This window comes from Ixodes scapularis, unplaced genomic scaffold (genome assembly GCF_016920785.2).
Source record: "Ixodes scapularis isolate PalLabHiFi unplaced genomic scaffold, ASM1692078v2 PGA_scaffold6__148_contigs__length_123643588, whole genome shotgun sequence".
In the NCBI taxonomy this organism is placed as follows: Eukaryota; Metazoa; Arthropoda; class Arachnida; order Ixodida; family Ixodidae; genus Ixodes; species Ixodes scapularis.
The window spans coordinates 111,320,095-111,345,355 of record NW_024609881.1 but is presented as its reverse complement, the minus strand read 5'-3'; the positions used below and the strand labels follow the sequence as shown (position 1 = coordinate 111,345,355).

General features: G+C 44.8%; 1 protein-coding gene across 3 annotated transcripts in view; it reads left to right on the top strand.

Moving 5' to 3' along the window:
- LOC8053920 (myosin heavy chain, muscle) overlaps positions 1 to 25,261 on the top strand; it is a 66,099-nt gene that overhangs the window by 31,838 nt on the left and 9,000 nt on the right. For 2 of the 3 annotated variants that reach the window (XM_029978171.4, XM_040501722.2), the window contains exons 15-24: positions 251 to 404; positions 1,289 to 1,338; positions 5,296 to 5,383; positions 6,663 to 6,780; positions 9,483 to 9,603; positions 14,790 to 14,926; positions 17,181 to 17,262; positions 18,233 to 19,063; positions 22,943 to 22,999; positions 23,744 to 23,997. In XM_029978171.4, coding sequence (XP_029834031.1) covers positions 251 to 404; positions 1,289 to 1,338; positions 5,296 to 5,383; positions 6,663 to 6,780; positions 9,483 to 9,603; positions 14,790 to 14,926; positions 17,181 to 17,262; positions 18,233 to 19,063; positions 22,943 to 22,999; positions 23,744 to 23,997 — 1,892 coding nt within the window. Of the gene's footprint in view, positions 1 to 250; positions 405 to 1,288; positions 1,339 to 2,439; positions 2,528 to 5,295; positions 5,384 to 6,662; positions 6,781 to 9,482; positions 9,604 to 14,789; positions 14,927 to 17,180; positions 17,263 to 18,232; positions 19,064 to 22,942; positions 23,000 to 23,743; positions 23,998 to 25,261 lie in introns of all 3 variants that reach the window. The other variant, XM_029978172.3, reaches the window with a different exon arrangement.

The window sequence follows — 25,261 nt, the reverse complement described above, 5'->3', positions numbered from 1 at the left end:
AAGAAGCATAGTCATAATAGGTCACACCCTCCGTTCCTTCAGTTGTCATTGACTGCACGTCCGACCAACACGAGCTCGCCAAACGCCTTGGTAATCTCTGCAGAAGGTAGACGATGAGGTGCGATGAGTCGATGTCCGTCGAGGAATAGTGGTCCAGACCCCGTGACGTTATCTGACCGACAGTCATGTTACCGCTTGACGCGGGGAAAGGCTCGTGCTAACAGCGCGGCGGCGCGTTTCCTTCCTCCAGGTGCCCTACAACCTCACCGGCTGGCTGGAGAAGAACAAGGACCCCCTGAACGACTGCGTCGTTGACCAGTTCAAGAAGGGCTCCAACATGTTGCTGCAGGCCATCTTCGAAGACCATCCCGGTCTCGGTGGCGGCGACGACAAGGGCGGCAAAGGTGCGCGGAGGGATGAGGGCTCTCAAGGCAACAGCCTGTAAACGGCGACGGTTCCAAAGGCAGTGGTTACTCCGCTACTCCAGGATGCGCTGGATGCCTTCTGCCAGTTTTTGGCTGCGCATGCGACGAAGTGTCATCGAAGGCAGAAAGTTCGCGCTCGAGGCAAAAAATTACCTGGATTCTCACCTGTCACCGTTTAAAGCATACGTCAGCTGTACCAAGCCAGAGGGACCCCCTCTTCTTATTTGGGGCCTCCTAGAAACAGAAGACTTCTGACCTTATTTCTTTTCTGCCAGGAGTGTGGAAGAGGGGCTTAGAATTAACTTTCTACAAACGGCTATTTCAAGCAGAGCAACTGTCAAAAAATGAGGCCGTACTCTCAGCAGATCACATTTGGATTTGAAGTGGTTAACTGTGAGGTGGGCGACAGTCACGGAAAATGTAGGGGAAGATTCGGACCTGAGTCTTGGAGGCTGTAAAGTCGCCGCATTACAAATATATGAGTGTGCAGAATAAAGTAGGACGTACCTGACGGGTGAGCAGTGTCCGTGGTATAAATGGTTTATGGCTGCTGGAACAAGCACGACGTCCCGCCTGGCGGTGGTTGCGACACGTTTTCGCGTTGGGGACAAAGTTTGTGCCATCTAAATTTAAAATCAAATTATCAAACGCGTCTGTAATAATGAATTCTAATTTGAGACTGCAACAACGAGCTTAAACTGAAGGATGTGTTGTCAGTGTTCTTTAAAGAAACACACAATGGCGTGCTTATGCCACTTAACTGGCTTCTATAAGCACGATTTGCATTCAGTTACGAATAATCACAATTCCAACATCGTAATGTTTTTTTTTTTTATGTAAAATCGTTTTATTTCTTTTTTTAGGTGGCCGCAAGAAGGGTTCTGGTTTCCAGACGGTGTCTGGCCTGTACAGGGTAAGTATTTATTGCCTTCAAATATTTTCACACCCATAAAGCCAGCTACAATTTGTTGACTTACAGAAGTAGGCTTAGCGCGATTAGTTGAAAATAAGACACCCAGACAAACAAAAAAAAGTCAGCATCAGTTTCTTGTAAACAGTCTTACGTTATCAAGTAACTAGTGTGTGTGATTTGAGAATGTGGGAGGAAACGTTTAGTAAGCAGTAAGCGTGCGTAGTAAAACCACCTAAAGCAAATCAATTTGCAATTAATAAAATTTTACGATTTTGTATAATAATTGTGGCAGTGGTCGAGCCTGACCAGGAGAGGGCAAAACGACGAATTATTTTCTAGCATCACACGGCATTCATACTTATTAAAATCATTTTATTCGTATGCACGTTTTTCCTATACGTCAATATTCATAAAGTTCCATTCACGTGAGAACGCGAACTTAAGTGATTTACACAAAATTGCGTTTTATCTGCACAAGCATGTAGTCATTCAAAATATTCATTTGTTTTTGCATTCTTGTGATTTCTTTGTTGTATATCTCTTGTTTGTTGTTTTTTTGTATTTTTTGTTTTGCTTGTGCGTCTTGGTGGTATGTGCAAAGACAGATTTCATTCAAGTTACACGAACAAGTCTTCGCAAGGCCGAAAAAATACATCAGAGAACTTCAGTGATTTAAGCAGGGCGCAAAAGCATGTCACTATTGTTGCTGGCCTTAACATTTTGAAAAGTGCCCAGCTGAAGCGTTTCTATGTGTGCTCTATATAAAGTTGTTTTTGAGAATATTTTGCAGGTTCGACGAGTGTTGCACTCCACAATACTTTTGCCATTTTAAAGTTACAACTTTTTTAATTATTTTTTTGTAATCTAATCACCATTTAATTTTTGCTAACGATTTTAATGAGTAGGGCTATTTGAACCCTGATGGCTGCTATTGGCTAAAAGTTGTGATAATGGCAAAGGTATGGAAAACGTGCGGCTGCTCCACCTAAAGGCCCTCCTGATTTCAAAGCCTGCGGAAGTCTCCTGCATGATGACGTTTCCGGCCCGCCACCTTCTATCTGTGGAATGCTGACAACCCTGTGCTCGCTCCTTCCCTCGTAGGAACAACTGAACAAGCTCATGACCACCCTGAGATCCACCCAACCCCACTTTGTGCGATGCATCATCCCCAACGAAACCAAATCCGCAGGTACCCACCCATGCCTCCCCTTCCTTCCTGCCTCGTATAAACCATTTCGAAGTGCAACTTCTCTCAAAAGTTGTAATTTCTTTTATGAACGCCGTGTTAAGATTCCGTAAAAATTGCATCAGCTTTTTTTTAATATATATATAATAAACATTGAATATGTTCTGGACACTAGGCGTGACTTAGCAGATTCCGCAAAAGCCGCATTACGTTAGGACACTTATCTATATTATCTTATAATGTTTACATCCTTCACATTACCGGTGCTATATTAAATAAACGCCCTGTCAGGACACTTGAGTTTGTACTTGAGCGCCGCCTATCTAATTTTCGTTAGTGTTTCTGAACGTAGCGAAACTTATCAAAGCAGATTAGCCCCTTCAAATAATTTGTTTTTATTTATGAAAATCAAGTTGTCTGAAGATCAGAAACAAGGTTTTCACTATGTCACATTACGATACAATTCTATGAACACACTGTTGCGTTAATGAATCTGCTTTGAATAACTTGAGGGGTTATTAGGAAATATTGACGTATCAGAAAGGTGCAATTGCCCCGACATAACTGAGTAAAATCGTACTTTAAGAAATAAAAAAAGGATTTATTCACGAGATCTTGAAAATACTTGAAATAACGTTCAGTTGATAACAAATAGCCCATTGCGGACATATTGTTTTTATTTTAGCTACAAATAGAACATAACCGTCCCAATCTACGTAACTGCTTTCGATTTAGATTTGAGGTCTTAAATCACTCGTAAGTAGGACTGTTCCTCGAGCTTGACAACAATAATGGTAAACGCACGACACCTGCTGTGCCATTCAGGCATTTTTTTTTCGTTCTTTCTTCCATGGAAATTCTCATGGTACCCTCTATTCTTACTTTTATGGAACCTTCCGTAATTCCTTCCATTATTCCTTCCTTGGACTTTTCCCTGGTTTCTTTCATCCTTCCGATCTCATCTTGTACTCTACCTTCTCTCACCTCTCTTCCATGTGACCTAGTACAACCCTGCTCCCAACCTGAGTCTTGGGTGTCCCTTGGTTCTTGCACAATCTCCCCCCGTTTTCCAAAACCACTCGTGAACAATCTTGACTTGCCTCAAAAGAACCTCTTTCTTGCGTGTCTCCTCAAAGATCCTTCGAATTCCCCATAGTAGTCCGTAGAGTACCCTACAGTAGTTATAATACATCCTCAGTACTCCTCAGTACTCCCCACTGATGACTGGAACACTGCTCACCCATCAACCTCCAACTGTTCCCGTGGCCTTCGACGAACACTGCAATTGAAATCCAAAACAGCTTTAATTGGAGCTGCTTGAATAATACGTGCGTTGCTGCCGTGCTTCGTTTGGCTGCACAAAGCTAACGGTAATGTAGTTAGGCGATCGTTATAATTTAAATGGCTTCGGTCGTGCTTTGCTATAGCTGGATTTGCGGCTTTTGGTTGATTGGCTATTTTGTCTGCTTTTCTACAGTATCATTCCGTTTATGTGTACACACAGCCATAGCTGAGTTGATAAGTAAAGCATCTAGATCGTGCTTTTACACTTCCTGCTCTTGCATGATGTCAGTAGGCACTTTTATATACTCTATTTTTACTATAACAGTAGAAGGGACATGCTTGTAGGCAACAAGCAAAAATACTTGTTATTTTAAGTACAACGGACCGTGCTTGCCTTAGCATCTCGCGATTCTTAATACATAAAAGATCCTCATTCAATGTATTACAACAAGTGCTTTACTTTCAGTTTGATAAGCCAATTGATGGTTCGCATGATTCTAGCTTGAGATTGGTTCTAACATACGCAAAGAAAAAGTATTTTGAGCATAGCTTAAAGGAGCCGCCGTTGCTTCCTCTTGCCTGGAGTGACGCTAACACGGCTCGCTCTTCTGCTTTCGCAACAAGGAACAACTGAACAAGCTGATGGCCACACTGCACAGCACGCACCCGCACTTCGTGCGCTGCATCATTCCCAACGAGTTCAAGCAGCCACGTAAGACACAACACCGCACGAAGTCAGTTTTATACCCCTGCCACCCACACCACTTCCGACAACACCACCCGTGCCCACGTCACGCCACCTACGGCACCTGAACCAAAAATTACCTTGTTTACACCACCTGCTACTGATTCTCCCGGACCTAAATCACCCATGCCCAGTTCATTCGGAACTCCAAAATCATGAACCCCATGTAGACGTAGAAGATCCCTATTTGAACGTTTGACTAGCCTCAAACAACCGCTCCAACAGGACAGACTATCGATAGTGATCATCACAGAGGTAATTAATTTCAGAAGCCGTTCAAACACCACAGTTCTTTGGGGTTCAGAAATGACAAATTCTATCTCTGTCCGTACTTGCAAGCCTGGGCGAAACCTTACAGTGGAATCTGTCTTAATGGAAGACTGTTGGCGCAATTTCGATCTGCCCAATCTGTGGACCTGTGCTTGTCCCTGAGATATTCCATTAGGGAGGTTTCACTGTCGTCAGTCCAACTCCTGGTGGCACCCTAGAGTCCCCGAAAGGTCTACCCGATTTACTGTCCACAAATATCCCAACGCCTAAGTTTATCCCGAAAGATATGAATCGTCACGCACGAGCCCTTCCACACAACCAAGTTGCCACTCAAAACCTCCACACCCTCCCATCTCAGAAACTTTGTGATGGAGGACTGTCCCACCACCATGCACTATACCACCAGGTGCACACATCACCTTTTTCTTGCCACGGTTAACACCTTTGCCCCACCCACTCATGACGCCCACAGGAACAGTTGAACAAGCTGATGGCAACCCTCAATAGCACTGCCCCCCACTTTGTCCGCTGTATCATTCCGAACGAAACCAAGTCCCCAGGTAAATATACACCCTCAAATGTTGTCCCACTTGATATGTGTTTTGTGCTTCGTCCACGTCGTTGGGAGACAGGCAACGCGGAAACCGCTGAATTTTTTTTCTTTGAACCGGAATCCTTACAGTGTAGCAATGGCTGTTTCGCGCCAATTTTGCAACAGGTGGAGGAAGAAAAAACACCGAGGTTTACTTCGGTTGCTTACATTCTCATGAAGAAGTCTAGTCGTGACTATAAAAAATGGTTTAACTTGGTTTTTAGAGTAACTTCTGAATTATTGTTTTTATGTTAGGGTTAAAGAGCATACCTATTGTCAACTCGTGAGAAACCATTTTAACTAACAACACTTTTTATGTATATTTCAACGTAGACGAACAAACGCGTTAATTGACCAAGACAAAACTTCGTTTGCCTTCTAGTGCGGCGGTATTGATTTCACAATGCAAGGTTTAGCATATTAGGGAACGTAAGCTTGTGTGTTAGGAAATCCCAGAAACTCACAGCCCATTTTCCCGGAGAGTGGTTGATTAATATTTTGTTTTTTCTTTACGCGAAAAAGGCTTGCCCGAGATAGGTTTTGTTAATAGTTCAAATGTGTCTTTCATAAAGAACGCCTTTGAAATCTTACTCCAACTCGACTGCCTTTTCTTTATGTCTTGCAACTAATTCAACGTTCTTATGCAACCAGTATGTCTAAAGGCGAGTCATGAAAACAATAGCGTTAAGCAAGCATTAACAAGCCTCATTTCTACTTTTATCTTCCACTAATTCGAATGTCCCGAAGAAGCGTTTTTCAAATACTGTCCGCCACCATGGTCGCTAAGTTGTCGTCATTGAGCGTTACGAATTATTCCAGATAAAACATTTGTGTCGAGTACGATACCTCACCGGTTCAAAAGATATCACTATCTCCAAGACAATATATATAAACGTCCACGCGATTGTGTAATAAAAATATACTTTTTTATATTAGGTACAGCCACGGTTAGTAAGATCACATCATAGTCCCTTTCAGAAGGACTCTTCTTTGCCTAAACGCAAGCGCAGTACACAAGTACCTTACCGGTGCTACTTCTATGGATTGCGCAATAAACGGTTTCAACACCTTCTCAATTTTACTTGGTGTTAGCTCCACCTAGACTGAACAAGTTTCAGCGAAAATTTTTAGCGGGGTGGGCTTGGATATGCTGCGCAAGTTAAGTTCAGCCCATTTGGACTCTCGCCAAAGCTTGCGAACGGCACAGGCTGAGTGCGTGCCCGCGCGCGTGCGACGGCCTTCCGCAGGTGTCATCGACTCTCACCTGGTGATGCACCAGCTGACTTGCAACGGTGTGCTGGAAGGCATCCGTATCTGCCGCAAGGGTTTCCCCAACAGGATGATCTACCCCGACTTTAAGCAGCGGTAAGGATGACCTCCTCGTCCCCGACCTTCATGACCTCTGGTCTCTTGCAACATATTCTTTCTATAAGAGTGTTTGTGAGCTCAATGCCCTGCAGAACACAGAAACGGCCAGTCACGAGGAACGATAGAAGGATACCAGTGAATGTCAGTGCTTAACGTATGACCAGATCTGAGCAATGCGGTGTGCTCAGAGACGACGAGCAAGTAAAACGTGATGGTCATTGTCCCTACGCAAACCGCATTATTTTGACTTATCATATTCTCACCTTCTCCATTTGCTAAGATTTTTCTATCGTTCGCCCTGATTGGCTGCTTTTGTGTAGTCCAGGAATGTGAACTCACAAACGTTTCTTTTTTTAGCGTAAAACCCCTTTCAAACGGGCACAGTAAAGGCCTTCAGAATGAACTCCTTTAAAAAAAACAGCGAATCGGCTCGCCATCATGTGCTTATCGGCGTACGCTGGTTCGCGTACTGTTTTAAAGCAGTTTGTTCTGAAGGCCTTCAACATGGTCGCCTGACAGGGGTGTGAGAACTGGTGAAGACGCTCCGGGCCAGGATGAATGACGTTACTACACCGCCCACTAAGAACGCACCGAATTTTTGACTCTACGGAAAAGAAGGAGCATCCGTTAGACACCGCTTTAAAGATTGGCAATCGGAGAAACAAAGTGCGGCCTAATTTCTAATGCGTCATTTGGTAACTGAGCGGAGTACTCGTTTGTGGGCAGAGTTTCTCACTCATAAACCACGTTCCAGCAGAATATAGAGTTTAAAAAAATGCGTCAAGATCTCAGCGTTCTCATGATACAAACTCTAGTCCCTGATTGGCTATAAACGGCAGGTATACGTCTTTAAGTTGTCACACTTCTAGCGCAAATTGTCTTGTTTTGACAACAGTTGGGCGTATTGTGGGATTTGAGTGCGGACGCTCAATTAAACACGATGGAAGACAACAACTGCTTGCTTGTGCCGGACACCCGAAAGAGATGCCCTACTCTTTTCATCCTGTCAATGACTAGAGCGCCTAAGTGCCTAGAATCGATGTTTCCTTCAAAATTGTCTGGATTACTTGGTTTCGTCTTTTTCACCTGATATTGAAAAAGTGGTAAATAGACTGTGTTATCCATATTAATTGAAACCTGCCTGTGTGAAAACCAATAAATTATCTTATAACATTAGAAAGGTTTGGACGTAGCGCCAGTTCGTACGTTAGTATCGTACTCGACGAAGCCGTTAGTTAATTGTGCACAATCCTATTGGCGGTTTTGTGATGTTCATCTTGAATGTTGAGCCGGAGATTTGAATACAATAACTTCACTTCTCATCAATTGATAAACTGTTTGTGCCATTACCTTTTATATGTTCGTAATCTTTAATTATCAAATATAATTTGTGTCGCCTTTTCGAGATTTTTGAGAATGACAAATGCGCAGATATGTATCCTTCCTCATTAAATTAAAGTACAACCGGCCGGTATATTTTCCGGTGGTTTCCTCACTTCATTTGGGACGGTTACCTAACTGCGCATCCGAGTTGTGATCTTTTTTTAATTAGAAACATTAGCGGTGAAAATATTTCAACCGTTTTTTATGCAAAAAAAGGGGCTTGCCATTCAACCATCACTGTTTTCACCACCATGTGTTTGTCGAAAAATTTGTCACAAAAGGCTTAGTGTTGGAATGATTGATTGCCCTTGGTGTCACGGTTGTTAACGTATATCAAATGAAAGTATGGTTTATTACTACATGTCGCGTACAGTGCATCTTATCATATCATTCACCAGTAATCTTGTACGGTTATTAACGCTGGATTTTTCGTGTAACATTTGATGTCTTCACGCTTGTTTTTTGCGCGTACTAGAGCGCTTTTATGCTCTGTCTGCTTTGAACTTTGCGTTCTGAGCGAGAGGCACGCTGCTGCTCGTTACGACGCATTTTGTTTTGTTTTTATGGCCTTTTTTTTTTGTTTTTGACGTTTTTATTGCTGGCTCGCGGCTCACAATCATAAACACACGAGCGTGCAATGTTCTCTTTGTGTGAAAAAACACCCACTGATTGAAGTTTGCAAATGGAACATAAGATGTAATTAACATATTGGTCAAAACTGGTTCGGACCCTTATATAGCGGGGACGTAGGACTATATAAATTGCATGCTTGGTGAAAGAAAGCCATTTCGTTAAGCATGTTCAGGTCTAACTGAAATTTAAGGTGAACTTTTTTTTCTTTTCTTAAACTAAGTTCGCTTATTTGGAAACAAACTTTATACCTACTGATTTAAACAAACAAGTACATTAAAAAAAGCCCTTCTGATTCTGCAGTCACTTTCAAATGGTGAAGTGGTAATTGAAACCTAGCCGCGATCGGGTATTCGGGCTTCCTCCCGCAAAAACGGAGTTACCTCATTAAGAATGTTTAAGGGGAAATAATATAAAATTGTATTTGCAAGCATTTATATCCACTTGGTTTGTTTAAACTTAAGAACCGGGAAACAGTGTTAAAGGTGGCATGTTTGATCACCTGAAAGATACCTTGGTTATTTACGAATATAGTTGTCGGAGTTAGTCGTCAGATTCTTTACAAGGGACAACATAACGTTACATTGAGACATACGTCAAGTTCACGGTTCAAGCAGGAAGACACCACCAAGTTGAACACATTAACGCAAACAATATTTGAACGTTGTCACCCCCTCTTCCCCTAGATACACAATCTTGGCGCCCAACGCTGTCCCCAAGGGTTTCGTTGATGCGAAACACGTCGGTGAAAAGGTCATCGAGGCCATTCAGCTCGATGCCAACGACTTTCGCTTCGGACACAGCAAGGCACGTACCTGGAAACAGAGGACGCCCCAGAAGGCCCCAAAACCCCTGGATGCACGCTCTCTAAACCCCTGGTCCCTCAGACGGCCTCCCCTTATTGAAACACCGTCCCGCAACAGCACCCAAAAGCTTTTGTTGGCAAGCAATGATTCGCTACGGCCTACCGACGTCATGGCATTTCATTTACTTATTCTTCTAAACTACTAGGTCTTTCGGTGTAGGATACAACCAATGTCGAGCCTTTGCCACATCTGACGAACACTGAGTTAACTCTAGATACAAGACAAAAGCACCGTATAAACTAGATGTCCTCTCTTCCGCTACACCAAGTTCTGAAAAATGAATGGTCGTGATAAATAACATTAGTGGTTTGAAACAAGCTGTACATTTTATTCCTTAAGGCAAAGTTAATGTGTTGTTTCCATGGTGAGATTAGGCTGTAATAAAACTCAGCATATTGTCTGAAATTCGCTTTGAGAAACATGAAACATAATTAGGATTAGTAGGTGACCCTTATGAGCCATCCCTTTCACTCAAGATTTGTGGTGGTTTAAATCATTATTAATACATTCTCGCCAGTTTCTCCGCCAAACCTAAAGCTTTTGGGCTATAGCTGAAGTTATGTTAAAATGGACGACTGTTTTTCAATAAGGTAGTGGTTGCCGCGAATTCTATTGTGCATTTATTTGAGTCAAGAGCTCAAGCTCAACCTTGTGTCAAACGTATCTGTGTATGACCTTGATATTTATTGAGTAAGAACGTTCTTCAATATGGGCATGGTATTACCAACCAAAACATCATTCAGGAAAAAAAACGCCTTCATTACTTCTGACTTCGCAGCTTTAGTACTGTAAATCTATTGTTATATATAATCGATAAATCGTAGTGCTTGATGAACGCCCCTTTCCGTTCCACATCATCACTCTGGTCAGTGAAGTAAGTAACTAAAGTTTTCTCAAATGAACTTCACATTCAACTCTTTATACAATTCATATATGATAGCTTCAGTTGTAGCACGATATCTCTGTATAATGTTACAGACCCATCAAGTCCAAAGTGTTCATCTTAAAACCCTCGTTGAAGACGTCTCCTAAATGCACAATAGAACCTCAGTTTCGCTTAGCATGGTCCTAGTCCTGGTTGTGTCCGAATACAAGCCCTCTACTTCTTCCTCCTCATCAAAACACTGCGACCAAAATCAAAACTCCCAAAGCCTCTCCGAACCACGAACCACCCCTGAACCACGCAGCCCTCACCCAGTATAGCGAGACACATGCACGCCCACCGACAGTCATGGGAGCACAGGAGGGTGGTAAGTCCTCAATTTCTCTGACATCGGCTACGAAGTTTTGCCACCCTGTCTCTTATAGTGCGATGGACATCACACGCACACCCACCCAACCATAAGTACCGAACACAGGTGACAAAAAAACGGGCATGCTTTGGCTTCCCATTCCCCTTTTCCTGCACTTTTTTGCACCTTTTTTTAGCCTCTCCTTTTGGCATGACTACTTCCTTGCACTGAAGCAGCTTTTTCTTCTTTTTTTTTTGTTCTTGTTATTATTGCGCTCTTATTTTGAATAAGTTTTATTTTTTCCCTGGAGCCAATTTTTTACCATTTTTCTTAGCTGAAAATTTAGGTCTGGCTCAGTTAGACGCCAATATTACGCCCGAAAACCTCGACTAATTCTGGCGTTGACCACGAATAAGCAGATCGTTTATATAGGACAGTGTGGAACCATTATGTCATTGAATACCATCAGTAGCTCTGTTAGGTGCAATTAAATCGTAATACATCCGAAACGTAGTGAGTATGCAAAGTAACAAATATTGAGGAGCCCCTTGACCCGATAAAAATAATAGTTTACCGCTGAACCCATAACGTTCATCATTCCGTGCCCAACCCTAATCCCCTTATCAAATGTTTACGTATCTTAATCGGGCTGGCCCTGGTTCCGGACTTCTCAGATACCATATCCTCTCCTGTGGCGAGCTTCCAAAGACCTTCATCGAAGCGAAACAAGCCTCTGAGATAATCATGAAGGCGACCAAAATAGACGAAATCGAATACCGCTTTGGACACCATAAGGTACGCCTGGTACCTCGATTCCCTTAACAACAGTAGCACTAGAGGTCGTAGTTTCCTGTAGCAGACTCCCAGGCTCCCTTCCTCCAAATGGTGTGTCCTTGCATTTGGCTACTCTCCTAACCTGTTTTCAAGAAACGATGACCTTTGTTTGCCCTTTCACTTTTACCTTCACAAGAATGAAACCCAATGTGACTATTGTGCGCATTGTCAAAGACGCCATCATAACCCGAAAATTCTCATTTTGCGGCTCTTGAAAATGACCAAATTAGCAAAGATACGATTGTGACATACGTGTCATGGAAGCCGATTTTAATTGTGCACTTAATTATTTACACAGTACGTAACGGAAGCGTACATTAAGTTCATGCCGTCGCCCGAACCTGCTGGCTCTAATACAGCTGAGCGTTATTAGGGTGACGGTCTGATAATGCAATTCAATAATCATTCAGCTCTCGCAAATTCTGCTCGGTGCATCTGTGTTCTCAATTTTTGGAATTCTAATCGTAAAGGTGACGATAAAATAGTTTCACAAGACACAGTTCAAATCATATCAAATAGCATGTGCGTCTAATGTTACCGCGGAAAGAACCTACGAACTACACAAAGCAATAATTCAGAGTCAACCGTAACCTAATCAGATGTTAGCCTTCCTTATAATGACTGCGCCACTTCGCCACCTTATAACTGCGCCACTTTGACGCAGTTCAGTCATGAATTGCTTCGAGGTAACTGCAGAAGTAGTTAAATGCAATGCCTTTACGGTTAGGGCGCCTGCATTTTTGCACGTAGCTCACGCCAGTTGAGCTCCACTACTTCCGAAGTGCTCACCACTGCTCCCTCTCGCCTGCTGCTTTCGTTACGAAAACCTTACACGTTAACCCTGACACCAGTTCGGGTAGAGCTAACCTAATATCGAACCCGAACCAATACCCCGCAACCTAACTGACAACTCCTAGATAACCAGACCACAGTGCTAGATTTTCGACGTCACCTAACGAAGGTCAACGCGGAGACACAGTTTGGGCACGAGTGCTGCATCACGGTTCAGTGAAGATTCCTTTCCTCGCTGAATGAAAAAGAGTCCCAGCCGTTCGCTGACGCACCGCTCGTGTCTATACTCTGTGCCAAGCGCTGGCCTCCAACAGGTGACGTAGGAACTCCAGCGATACGGCCTTGCTATCTGCGAGGTGTTGGCCTAGCCCCGATCATCGAAGGGTTCGCCGGAGGTGCATCCAACGGCAGGCCTTCAATTCGCTTGTACTCCTGGTTCCCTCCTTCCCGTAGATATACCATCCTTGCCCCTAACGCGCTACCTAAGGGATTCGTGGACGCTCGGGCTGCCACAGAGAAGCTTCTCGAAGCCACCAAACTGGACACGAGCGAGTTCCAACTGGGCCTCACTAAGGTATGTGCTGGACCGACGTCGTTGGTTCTCTCCTTCTAGCCACGCGGAACTGTCACTTCAAACGCGATGGTGGAACGGCATCGTTTTTTTTTTTTTTCCTTTTATAGACAATTGACTTGATTTTGACAAACATCTTGACGCAGAACAAGCCGTGTCAAAAATTTAGTCAACCACTCTGTCAAAGAGTCTGCATGGAAAGAGGCACGAACGATAATTATTAAAATACAATTAATATTATATTCATTATAGATGCACATTGAAAAAAAAACACAGAAAAATACATTTCCAATGTTGGCTTAATGTGGTGGAGACTTAGCCAAGGTATAAAATCTCACGATGCATCAAGCGACTATAAGAATTTCTCGGAGCGACAAAAGATGGCTGCGGCCCATTGGTGGTCTTCTCATTTGCATAGGCTTTGAGGAAAAAAATATACTGCAACAAGAAGTAACATGCAAATGATGGGCCTCGCTTGACTCTTTTGAGAGTCAACGTCGCTATGAAGGTGTAACTAGCTCCTATAGGAATTCTCAAATCTATGTCACGGGGTTATTATAGCAGTCTTATTTAATGCTCGCTAGCAGAAATATATACAACCGATATCATTAAAAGAGAAAACCCTTTAAACAAAAGAGGGTAGACCAAAGTCCGTTAATTATTAAGTAGGCAGCGACGACTCAACATTCTTCAGAAGGAGGTAAAGTGGTGAAGATAATGTCAGGCCAGCCTCTCCCAATAATGGGTCAACTTCTTGGCATGCGGGTTTTTAAACCTGGAGAAATTATGGCGGTTCACTTTTGCGATGTACGTAGAGGGACAACTTTCTGCACGTACTGAAACAAACAAAGAAAGTGGAGCTAAAACACCACTTCTGTGCCCGTCAACAAAAAGAACTAAGCCATCGCAGTTTTTTTTTTTTTTTTGTCAAAAGTGGCAGCAGCTATTACTGTTCAAACCTTTTGATGGCACGCCACTGACTCACTATGTTTCTAAGCCCATCATTGACTCAATATACCTTACGAAATTGTTCTTCAAATATCCTCATTACAATAGCGTTTTTGTAACCACTATACTCACGTCCGATCCAATAACGTAAGTACTTCTGCGTGCTTCGTGCGACAAGTGCCATCGTTTTGCAGGTAAGAATACCCTCTCTGTACAGCATGAAGTTCATCCCCCCTGCTCGTTAGCTCTAGTATCCCACTAGACCTTTCTTGTAAAATCTCAGTTCTCTTACGTGTGCTCATATATATCTTTGTTGTTTTACTAAAACCGTGATTTATTTAAGCTATCGTAAAGTCTTAAGAAACCTAGTTTAAGAAAGCCTTGATGTAAGAAGGTTCATACATGGGCAGGAGTTGCCTTCATTGTGCTTAACCAGTCAGAGTGAAATGTGAAGCGTAATATGTAATCTTAAAGTGACCAGTCGAAAGGAGACTATGAACAAGTTATTTTGAACGTCAACGAATATCTCGATTCACCGGTTAATAAATTATATTTAGCTCTGAGCAAACGTTTAGCTTCTAAACAAAATGGCTCGCCATTCTGATAAGGACAGTCGCCAAAGCAAATCGAGATTACTTAACCAATTAACTGCTAAGCTCTTGAAAATGTTTATTTCCGCCTGCCAAAAGTGACAGAAATAGCTGTTTTTGCCTTGAGAACGGCTCGCATGACTCACGTGCTGTGGCGCAGATCTTCTTCCGCGCCGGTGTCCTGGGTCGCCTGGAGGAGATGCGCGACGAGCGGCTGAGCAAGATCATGACCATGATCCAGGCTGCCGTTCGCTGGTATATCTGCAAGAAGCACTTCCAGAAGCTCAAGGAACAGAGGTGCGCTTCGCGAAATCATTATCCACGCGACGTCCTAACGCTTTATCGGAAACGTAAACACCACGAGCGCAACCATGTTCAGCAGCACCATCTGCTGATTAGGCTTGTAAGCAGACAACTCTGGTTGTCAGCCAGATGACGCTTCCATACTTCGTTTCATCTTAAGTTAAGACGCAGCCGACGCTACGAGCTGATGAGATCAATCAAACAGCGTCAAGAGGGCCCCATTGTGATGTTCGTCATGTGTTTGTACGTGTTATATCATCGCTGAACCAATCATAAACAGAAAAGACCAAGTGACTCGCACTTTTGACGCCACTTCATTGGTCCCATTAGCTCGTAGCGTCGGCAACGCCTGGCGCGTTCCGTGCATCTCATTATCGGTCCGCGGCCAATCAGATACTAGCATTTGCCGCTACGAACGCCAACGAACCAATCACAAGGCGAGGGGTGGGAACATAACAAGCCACAATTTGCAGTCCTAAAGCAATCAGTGACCATGCGGAAAGCAAGTCGTCTGCCTTTTGAGCAGGAGTTGGGGTGACGTCATAACAACGCCGAGCTCTGATTGGCTCTCATTGAAAGGATAGTTGGTAGACCTCAATGCTAGACGCCTCGAGGTCTACCCGCTATATTTTTTTTTTAATCAGCCAATAAGTGCTATGCGTTCTGACATCATGGCAAGCCAACGTGCAAGAAGCAGACGAGCTTGCGCTTCGCATATAGTCAAACCTAAAGCTGAGCTTATCTGAAATTTGAAAACGTACTATTGTGTACGTTTTCGCATTTCAGATGATTATAGAGTCGTTGCGTGTAAACTACCATTCACAGCAAGCCCCAGCTATCTCATTAATATTGTCCAGTCGATCAGATTATCCCGCGGCCTGGTTAAATCAATCACCGAACGCAGTGCGTCGCGCTAACAGCCACTCCCTGGTACCCCTTGGTGCCTGTATGTACGTAGCGACTGTAATTAAATGGATGCAAACTTATATCTTGAGATTCTAAAAACAACCTGAAAACGCGCAAAAAGTAATACACCCCATGCAACTTAAACGAAAAGTGTATTACATTGGGGAAAAAAAAAGAACCGTACCCAATGGTATCTTAGAAGAAACATAAGCAATAAAAGTAAGAGAGGGTTATACCTGCATCAACGTTCTAGGTTGCACTATTCATAGCCACACGACGGGCCGCCGTCGCCAAATGGGTGTCCTCGCTGATGATTATTAATATTTGGAGGAAGCATACGGTCGCAAGCTAAATGCGGGGTCTACTCTGAGCCTCCGCTTGAGCATACCCGACATGCAGACGCAAAATGGGAAGCGGAGGGGGAGAGTCGGAGCCGGTTCCCTCCAATGGGAGGGCCAGAAATTTTGAGACCCGCTGATATCACTTCTTGGGCGCTTAGCACAAGCCCTTCATAGCTGGTAAGGTGCGTCGCCGGTGTTGGACGAGAGTTGGAGGGCCTCGGATACTTGCGCTGCGAACATGTAAGAGTCACGTTTGAGTTCTTGCGTCTCAGTTAATTGGATCCGCCCCTTTCACCCCGTATGACTCCACCCGTCGTTCGATGTTGTTAAGCACGTTCAGGCATACTTTATAATATATTCTCGGCAAATGAACAACATTACTACATAAAGTTCATCTCTGCGTGATTGGTACCGGACTTTTTTTTTTAATGCGAGGAGCCATGATCTCGTCGGCCGTCCAGTGATGAGGAGATGCCCGGAACTGGTCACGCCCTGTTGTTCATAAGCTGTCATATTTCGTTCAGTACGTTCCTAACACTAAGTGTGCTCCCAAGTATCAAGTTTCATCTCCGAATCAATCAATATACCCATTCTTTTACGCACTTTCTTCCGATGTACATAACTTTTGTATGCAGTGGCTCATCATATTCGTTTTGTTGCTTTTTGTGACTTGCTGATTAGTTAACCAAGCAACGAACAAAGCTAACTAGCGTCATACGTGCGTTGAAGTCTCCGTAGCGCCCAAAGTCACGCTGTTAGAGTGCGTGAACGCGCGCCGCCTTTGCTTCACTGCCTGTCGTACCCGTGTTCGTAGCTTTCGACGCTTTCAGTTGTGTGATGAAAGGATTATCAAAATTAAAGCAAAGAAGGTGTTCATGCTCTTGAAATTTCGCTGAAAGGGACATAACGTCGTACTTTATTCACGCGCACACGAGGCATACGTTATTTGAAGTTCAGGCGCAGTAACATACATTTCAATACATTGTCTCCATCTCCTGCAGAGTTGCTCTGCTGGTCATCCAGCGCAACCTCCGCAAGTTCCTCCAGCTCCGCAACTGGCTCTGGTGGAAGCTGTACAGCAAGGTGGGGTTTAGTTTAATTAATTATAAATTTCAATTCCACTATTCAAAATGACAGTGCTCTTCAGTGGAATCTTAACAAACAATTTAGCGCACGAATGATTCGGCTGCTGTCGATGAGGCGTGACAACTATAAACCGTGCAGGCCCTCTTGAAGAGTTCGTTGCAATGTTGCTGTGTCTCACTAACCAAAGTTCGGACAGTCGACTAAATACCGATTTCCCACAAGCTAGTTAAGAAGACTACTGTCTGTAATGTAATCTCAACCTTTTCCTTCACTCCAAGAAAAAGATATTATCCGGCTAATGTTGAAAATACATTATGTCTTGCAGAATTTGTTAAGCAGCAACCGAAATTTTCACGCACTAGACTCTAGATAAAATCTAATTCGCAGCGGAAACCATATCTGGCAACTAGATATATATTTATCCATTTGCTGCTTTTAGTAAATGATCTGGAACCACTACTCTTCCAAAAAGCGCGAGGTTTCCCCACGGCTACAGGAGAAATATCGAAATACGTACTTTTCAGATTTCTACGAAAAGAGCAATTCGCTACGTTAAACCTCTGATATTTCCATGAGAGGTCTAAAACACTCAAACCACGATGTTCCTTTCTATCTGGACATACTATAACCGTCCGATATAAAAAAAATGTGTATGCTTCTTAAGCACTCGACTTGCCTCAAAACTATTATTTTACTAGTGCCTCATTGTACAATATGCAAAAGTCGATGATTCGTGTTTATCCCAGGCGACTAAATCTCGAGGCCCGTTTATAGAGACAAAGCTTAGTTTCCTCGCTATGCAGCTTTTTCATTGGAGTGCATCCGGAATGATCTGTATACCTTAGTCGTGTCAAAATCAAGAAAACGGAGGAAGCGAAATATGTGCGTAACGCGGCTATCCTCTTCAAAACTCCAATTTGGTGGAGATGACATGACCACTAAAATTATAATTATAATGTTTATGCAGGTCAAGCCCCTGCTGTCTGCTGTGCGCGTGGAGGACGAACTGAAGCTTTTGGAAGAGAAGCTGAAGAAGACAGAAGAAGCATTGGCGAAGGAAGAGAAGCTTCGCAAGGACCTGGAAGAACACAACGTGAAGGTACTGCAGGAAAAGAACGACCTCTTCCTGCAACTGGAGGCCGAAAGGATGGGTGCCGGCGACGTGGAGGAGCGTCTCAACAAGGCGCTCACCCAGAAGGGCGACCTCGAGAGTCAGCTAGCCGACCTCAACGACCGCCTGTCGCACGAAGAAGACGCCCACGCTTCACTCAGTCAGTCCAAGAAAAAGCTCGAGACCGAAATCTCCGGTCTCAAAAAGGACATCGAGGACATGGAGCTCGCGCTCCAGAAGGCCGAGCAGGATAAGGCGACCAAGGACCACCAGATCCGTAATCTCAACGACGAGATCCAGCACCAGGACGAGCTCATCAACAAGCTGAACAAAGAAAAGAAGCACCTCCAGGAGGCCAGCCAGAAGACGTCTGAAGACCTGCAGGCCACAGAGGACAAGGTTAACCACCTGAACAAGGTAAAGGCCAAGCTGGAGCAGACCCTGGACGAGCTCGAGGACTCTCTGGAGCGCGAGAAGAAGGCCCGTGGCGACATCGAGAAGAGCAAGCGCAAGGTGGAGGGAGATCTCAAGCTTGCCCAGGAGGCCGTTGCGGACCTCGAGAAGAACAAGAAGGAGATGGAGCAGAACCTGCAGCGCAAGGAGAAGGAGATGGCCAGTCTCGCTGCCAAGCTCGAGGACGAGCAGGCCCTTGTTGCTAAGCTCCAGAAGCAGATCAAGGAACTCCAGGTGAGGATTGCCCTTTGTCTCTTACTTTCCTTAACAATTCCGCAACAATTTGTCTTATTTTAGCTCCATGTAAACTACTAATGTTCGCAACTCTTTCTGACTGCTCCAGTGGTCGTACTATGCTTAAAAAGACATCACCGTGGCCTGTTACGGATAGAAGCGAGGATGTCCGTTGCCTGCAAAAAATAAGAAAAACGAATAAATGTGGCATTGCTTGGTCTATGTTAAGCAAAGCATTAGCTTAAAGTTCTGCGCACCATAATTAATTGAAAGAAAAGGTTAATTAAATGAAAGATTTTTACTACAATAAAACGTATTACCCCCCTCTCTCTGAAAAACGGTAAGTGATTTATGAGTTACGCACATCTTTAAGAAAATCAGGACAACCAAGAGGCATCATACAACTTCTAGAAGTATAGAAATATATGAGCCCGAAGACAAGCTACCACTTAAAACCACGTTTGCTAGAAACAAAAATTTGGAACGAAAACCGATAAGTGTCAATTGTTTAAATAAAAGTTCAGACTATAAGAGAAAACACACAAGAAATTGTAGGCGCTGAAAATTGTAGGCGCTGAACAAAGGCGCCTACAATTTTAAATTCTTAACATTACTACGTCCTGGGTGATGCGAAACAGACCATGTCGCCAGTCACCGTTACCCGTCCAAGAGAATAATCCGAACAACAATCTTTCTTCGACTTAAAAGTAAGAACTCAGAAGGAGCACTACGGAGGTAAAAAATCCCACTCAGATTTTTTCGCCCAGTTTACCTTTTCGCCAGAATAAATTATTTGAGCTCCGTTTTTGCCACCGTTCATCCACACATAGAAATGACGGACGTCCAGTGTATTTCACAGGCAAGAAAAGAGGTTCTTAAGGAAGCGTTTTGCACACGACCTTTTCCAACTACGGTGAGCAGGCTACGCGCTGCTTCTCGACACTGCGCATTCGCTGTGGCGTCATCATTCCACAGCCTAGTTGTCAAAGATGGTGGCGCGCAGAGGGCAATCAGTGGAATGCTCAATGACAACGTTTTTGGCGGCAAGAATCTAGGGACTTATATGGTCCCTGGCAGTTTAAGAAGCGCAGGGCTTGGCCAGCCTTGAGCATCCTACTATCGCCTCGTAACCAATCAGATTGTGCCATCGGCCGGTAAGAACTCCGAAGAACCAATCACGATGCAAGGATCGTGAATTAACATAAAAGGGCACGCCCTGCAGGCTTTTTTTAAAGCTGTCGATGACTATAGAATCCCGAGATTTTTGCCGCCAAAAGAGTTTTTAGAGGCCATTACACAGATCGCCCTCTGCGCGCCGCCATTTTTGTCAACAGTGTTTGTGGAATGCGCTCTGAGCACGCGCACTGCCCCCTTTGAAATATCAGACTGCCCAAACGCCTCTACAGCCCAGTGACTCAGCATTTTCCGCCTCGGTGATAAATCGGTGGAAAGATCGTAGAGTGACTCGACCCTTGCTGGTGCCCGATGGGAAGCTTTAGTTGATGAAGCCATCGCTCATGTGCAGAACTCCAGACAAGCGTAGAACATTGTCTTACTTATTTTTATTTTATTGGGATAGCAGACGTCTTTTTTGCCGCTTGTCACCGCCTCGAAAGCATGAGACGGTGGAGAATGTGTTTTGTAACGCCGTTTAGTGTCGGTTGCGCCAGACAACGCTGTCTCTGGAAGCTTTTCTGTGGTGTGATTGAATGGAGGGGGGAAGCTAAAAACGGAAAGACCCGGGGGCTTTGTCCCAAGGGTTGTTCCCAAAGAAGCTATGACAAATGGTGTCGGGCGAAAAGACAAAAACAAAATCCAACAAGACGAAGTTTGGAAAGCCAAACATTGGCGTGAGGACTCTCTTCTTTCCGTCTTCTTGTTGGCTTCGTTTTTTGAACCGCACCACGCGCTTCAAACCGGAAGAAGGTCCTCCAGACGACGGAACTTGGTTCTCGGTTCTACGGTTCCGCGCGTCACATACCCGAAAGAAAAAAAGGCTTGAAAAGGGGCTAAGAATGTAAAGCGACGGACGCTCAAGTTCCCTCTTTCATTTTGAGACGACTTTTTTTTCACTTCAGTAAACAAGTCAACACCTTAGAAGGGCTTCTTGAAAATAACTAAATATGGCAGCAGCAGGTTTGCTAAAGAAAACATATCTTCACCTAGTATTCTTTTTTTGATAAATTTATTTTGTCAATTTTATCAGCGAGTCGTCGAATGCCGTTTAAGGTTTTCCTCGGAGCCCTTCCTCTTGTGACCATGTTCAATATCCTTTAACTATTTCCGTTGTTTTCACAAAAAAAGACATTGGAATACGAAGAAAGTATATACTGGGCTTCACATAAATGCCCTCCGGAAGAACTAAAAACCGAAACCTAACTAGGGCCTAAAACGAAGCTAGCCTCAAGAACAGTACAAGTACTCTTTGACTAAACAGCAAATGGTGAAAGTTTACCGGCATTACGACGACACGACATTCAAGGGCCTAGATCAATGCCTACTTCTATTCTGGCACCTATGCGTCAACCAGAACCAGTTACATGTGCGGCGCCGCTAAACGTAACCAAACTGGAAGCTGGCGACCCACGAAAAGATGACACCCACGCAGTCTCAGGCTACAGCTTCCTTTTCGAAAGACAGTCCCAGACGTTCTTTGCAGTAGCCTGTCCTTGAAAGAAAAGACTAAAGATAGTCACCATACCGACGTGCTCAGAATCGAATTCCTGGCGTTCCGGTTTCGCCCAACTGCGGACTCAGCTGATCGTACATCAAATACATTTTGACGTGCCGCACTAACCACGGGCGATACACGCCAGCCAGCAGGAATGCGTTGGAACCCATCGGAAGACCTTGCCGGGTCGATGCCGTTCGGCATGAGGCTCACGTGACCCGAAGGCCGTTGCACCAACGGTCTACCTTTCGACAGGTAGCGGGCGCCGAAGTCTGCAAGGCGTCCAGAAACGGGCTGCGGGCTTCGGCGCCGAAACGTGCAGCCCTGCGTGACTCAGGGGAGCAAGCATATTTATGGCGGTCCCGAGGTGTGCTGCCGGCCGAGGTATTTTTGGGAATAGCCCCGAACGGCGGTGGCGTGGGCGTCGCCAGATCGAATTTCGCCCGGGGCGCCTCTGAGGCTGGTTTTAAGGCAGCTCCAGCGACGCCGGGGTCTCAGTCCCGAGTCGACGTTCCTCCCGCACGGGCCTCCCACTGCCCAGTCCCTCCCGAGCCTTCCCTTCGAGACCCTCCGAAACCCATTGGATTACCATGGACGCCGACCTACAAGTGAACGGCGTGCTCAACGGCACGGCCAACGGTGTCTCCAACGGCGACTACCTGCCTTCCCGTCCGACTCCGACCGACACGAGCCGCCCGCTGGCGAGGCGCTCAGCCGGCGACGCTCTGGAGGACGACTCCTTCTACCCTCTCCAGAAGGGACCCTACATGTCCCCCAACTACCGACTCAGTGCGCAGAGCAAGAAGCTTGTGCGGCAGGCCCAGGAGCCCATCCTGTCTTCGAGTCCTGCCACGGTGCACATCATCTATGAAGTAGGCTCGAGGTCTTGCGCCTCTTTCTGAGTGGGATGCGACAGTGCGGCCGCCTCGCTTTCGCGACTAGGCTCCTCTAACCATGACGCTTGTGCTGTGTACCGCAGAGGCAAGGTTCGTGCGTGCCGACGTGCCTCGCTTACCATCCACGTGGTCGGTCGGTGACCGCGAGTGACAGGTCTGGGGCTGGGATAACGGAATGGGCTTCCTCCACTGGGAAGCAGGCTCCGAATAGCCCAGCCCGTGGTCTGCCGTGCTTGTTTGGTGTGTCTGGGAGTTCTGCCACTCTGCCTGGTGTGACTGTGTATTGATGCTTCCTGGCTCGTCATTTCGCAGGCGAGGATCGAGGAGCTCGAGGAGGAACTGGAAGCCGAGAGGCAAGCCAGGGCTAAGGTGAGCAATCGACAAGCCATCTGGTGGCCATTTCGGTCATTGCCCCCTCTCCCTCGCCCTCGTTCTTTTATATTCCACTCTTTATTTCCTCTCTCACTTCTTTTTTTTTTCTCATTCACGCCTCTTTTTTTGTGTTTCTTCCTTTTTCTTCGCATAGTTTTCGCTTTTGTCTTCTTGTTCTCACTTTTTTTTTTAATTGCTGTTTTTCAACCACTTCATTTTACTCCTCAAATTAGCCCAACTTTTTTTTCGTAATATTTATTCCCGCTAACATACAAATGGTTTTTGTATTGAAGTCGATTTCGTCAATTGAAATATACACTGACTTCAAGCCAATCATTGACATATATGGCCTCAACTATTATCCCCCTCTACAAGACATCCTCTTTCACCTTTTGCAAGCTTTCTCTGATGATCATCCTTATCCCGGTTCACTGCTCGCACCACCAGTTTTACTTTTATATGAGATCATGGTACAGGCAGTCAACCCGATTGTTGACTGTGAGACGCCATAACCATAAGTACGTTTTCACAGATTTCGTGGAAGCATCTGCTCACAGTTGTGGCGTCTCACCAAGCATGGTCGCGTCAATCGTCTGCTATACGACTTGATACTCTCACTGAGTTACCAACATAGTCATCTTATCTTCAGAGATATCGCAATACTGTACTGAGTCACTTCTCAGAGCACGCTGGACCCATCGATGTCTCATCCGTCTCTCCGGTGCGCTCGCTACATCCCAGGCCGAGAAGCAGCGTGCCGACCTGGCTCGGGAGATCGAAGAACTCAGCGAGCGCCTCGAGGAGTCTGGCGGTGCCACGTCATCCCAGATTGAGCTGAACAAGCGTCGCGAGGCCGAGCTGTCCAAACTCCGGCGAGACCTGGAGGAGTCCAACCTGCAGCATGAACAGGCCATGTCCAACCTCCGCAAGAAGCACAACGACACCGTTGCCGAGATGTCCGAGCAGATCGACCAGCTCAACAAGCACAAGGCCAAGTGGGTGTCTGTTTTGGTTCAGCCAACCCCCGACACCTATCTTTGTTTACCTTTTAGCACTCCTGCCATGTATACACCCTTGTGGAAGTAGATGGACACCTGAGCGAACTTAGATAATTGTTCAATTAGCCTTACCAACCAGGGTGAGGTAATATCTCTATGGTCATTGTCCTGAACTCGAATTAACATTGACGCCTATAGAAAGGTGTGTCATGGTGAAAATTATATGTACTAGAAATCTGAAGAGTGACTTTCAATTTAGATAATTGTTTGTGTTATATGGAATCATGTTGTATTCTTCTCAATCTTCGACGAACTAACTGACTGTATCAATCGTCTCGAATAGGAACGGAGGAAGTGCTCATCTGTCAGCAATGTTTTCTATTGCAGGTATTTGAAAAGCAGTGTGCATAACATTATTCGGAATGTTTTGTGTAACTAGGTGTAAATAGACTCCACATCAAGTGACGTTTTTCATTGTTAATACGTCTAGCTAAATTTCAGCTGTCAAATAACGGCAATTTTGATTTGATTTTTTACTAAATGGGAATCCAGATTAATTCTTATGGGTAGTGACTCGCATTTATTCACTGTCTAAAACTTGGCAGGATCAGTACCTCGTCCTACTTTACATATATTCGCAACACCAGCTCTATAATTATCTTGTAATACCCCATTAACTGTTTCAGGGTGATATAACTTCATCTCTCAGTGTATGATCTCTCTCTTGCTTTGCTTGCCGTGCGGCTAATGGTTCGGAAATAATATTATAATAATATTCGAGAATTAAAAACTCGCTTTCCTCAACTGTGAATTCAAACAGCGATGTCCGAAAATAACCTATCTCGTGGTAAAAAAAAAAAAAACAGTCCTAGAACTGAGGCAAGAGAATTCCCCCATGGGCAACGAGCAAATAAGCCCGTGCAAGTAGCCCATTTGACTGTCATGTGACCCGACAGGGTGGAGAAAGAAAAGAGCCAGATGAAGAGCGAACTGGACGACGTCCGTGCCAATTTCGACCACCTAAACAAAGATAAGGTAAACAGCCTGGAACTAGGCACGGGTTGCATGGAGCAGACAACCCAGCCATAGCTTGGAACCAGCTAGTGAATGTCCAAATGTGTGATTTGCACTCTTCCTCTGGTGTTTGAGCAAGGTGTCTTTCTGTGGAAATAGTAGCTCCTCAAGTAAAGTAGACTAATAATCATAATGATGATGATGACGATGCCTATAATGTTTCTGCGGCTTTTCCCTCTGCAGCGGG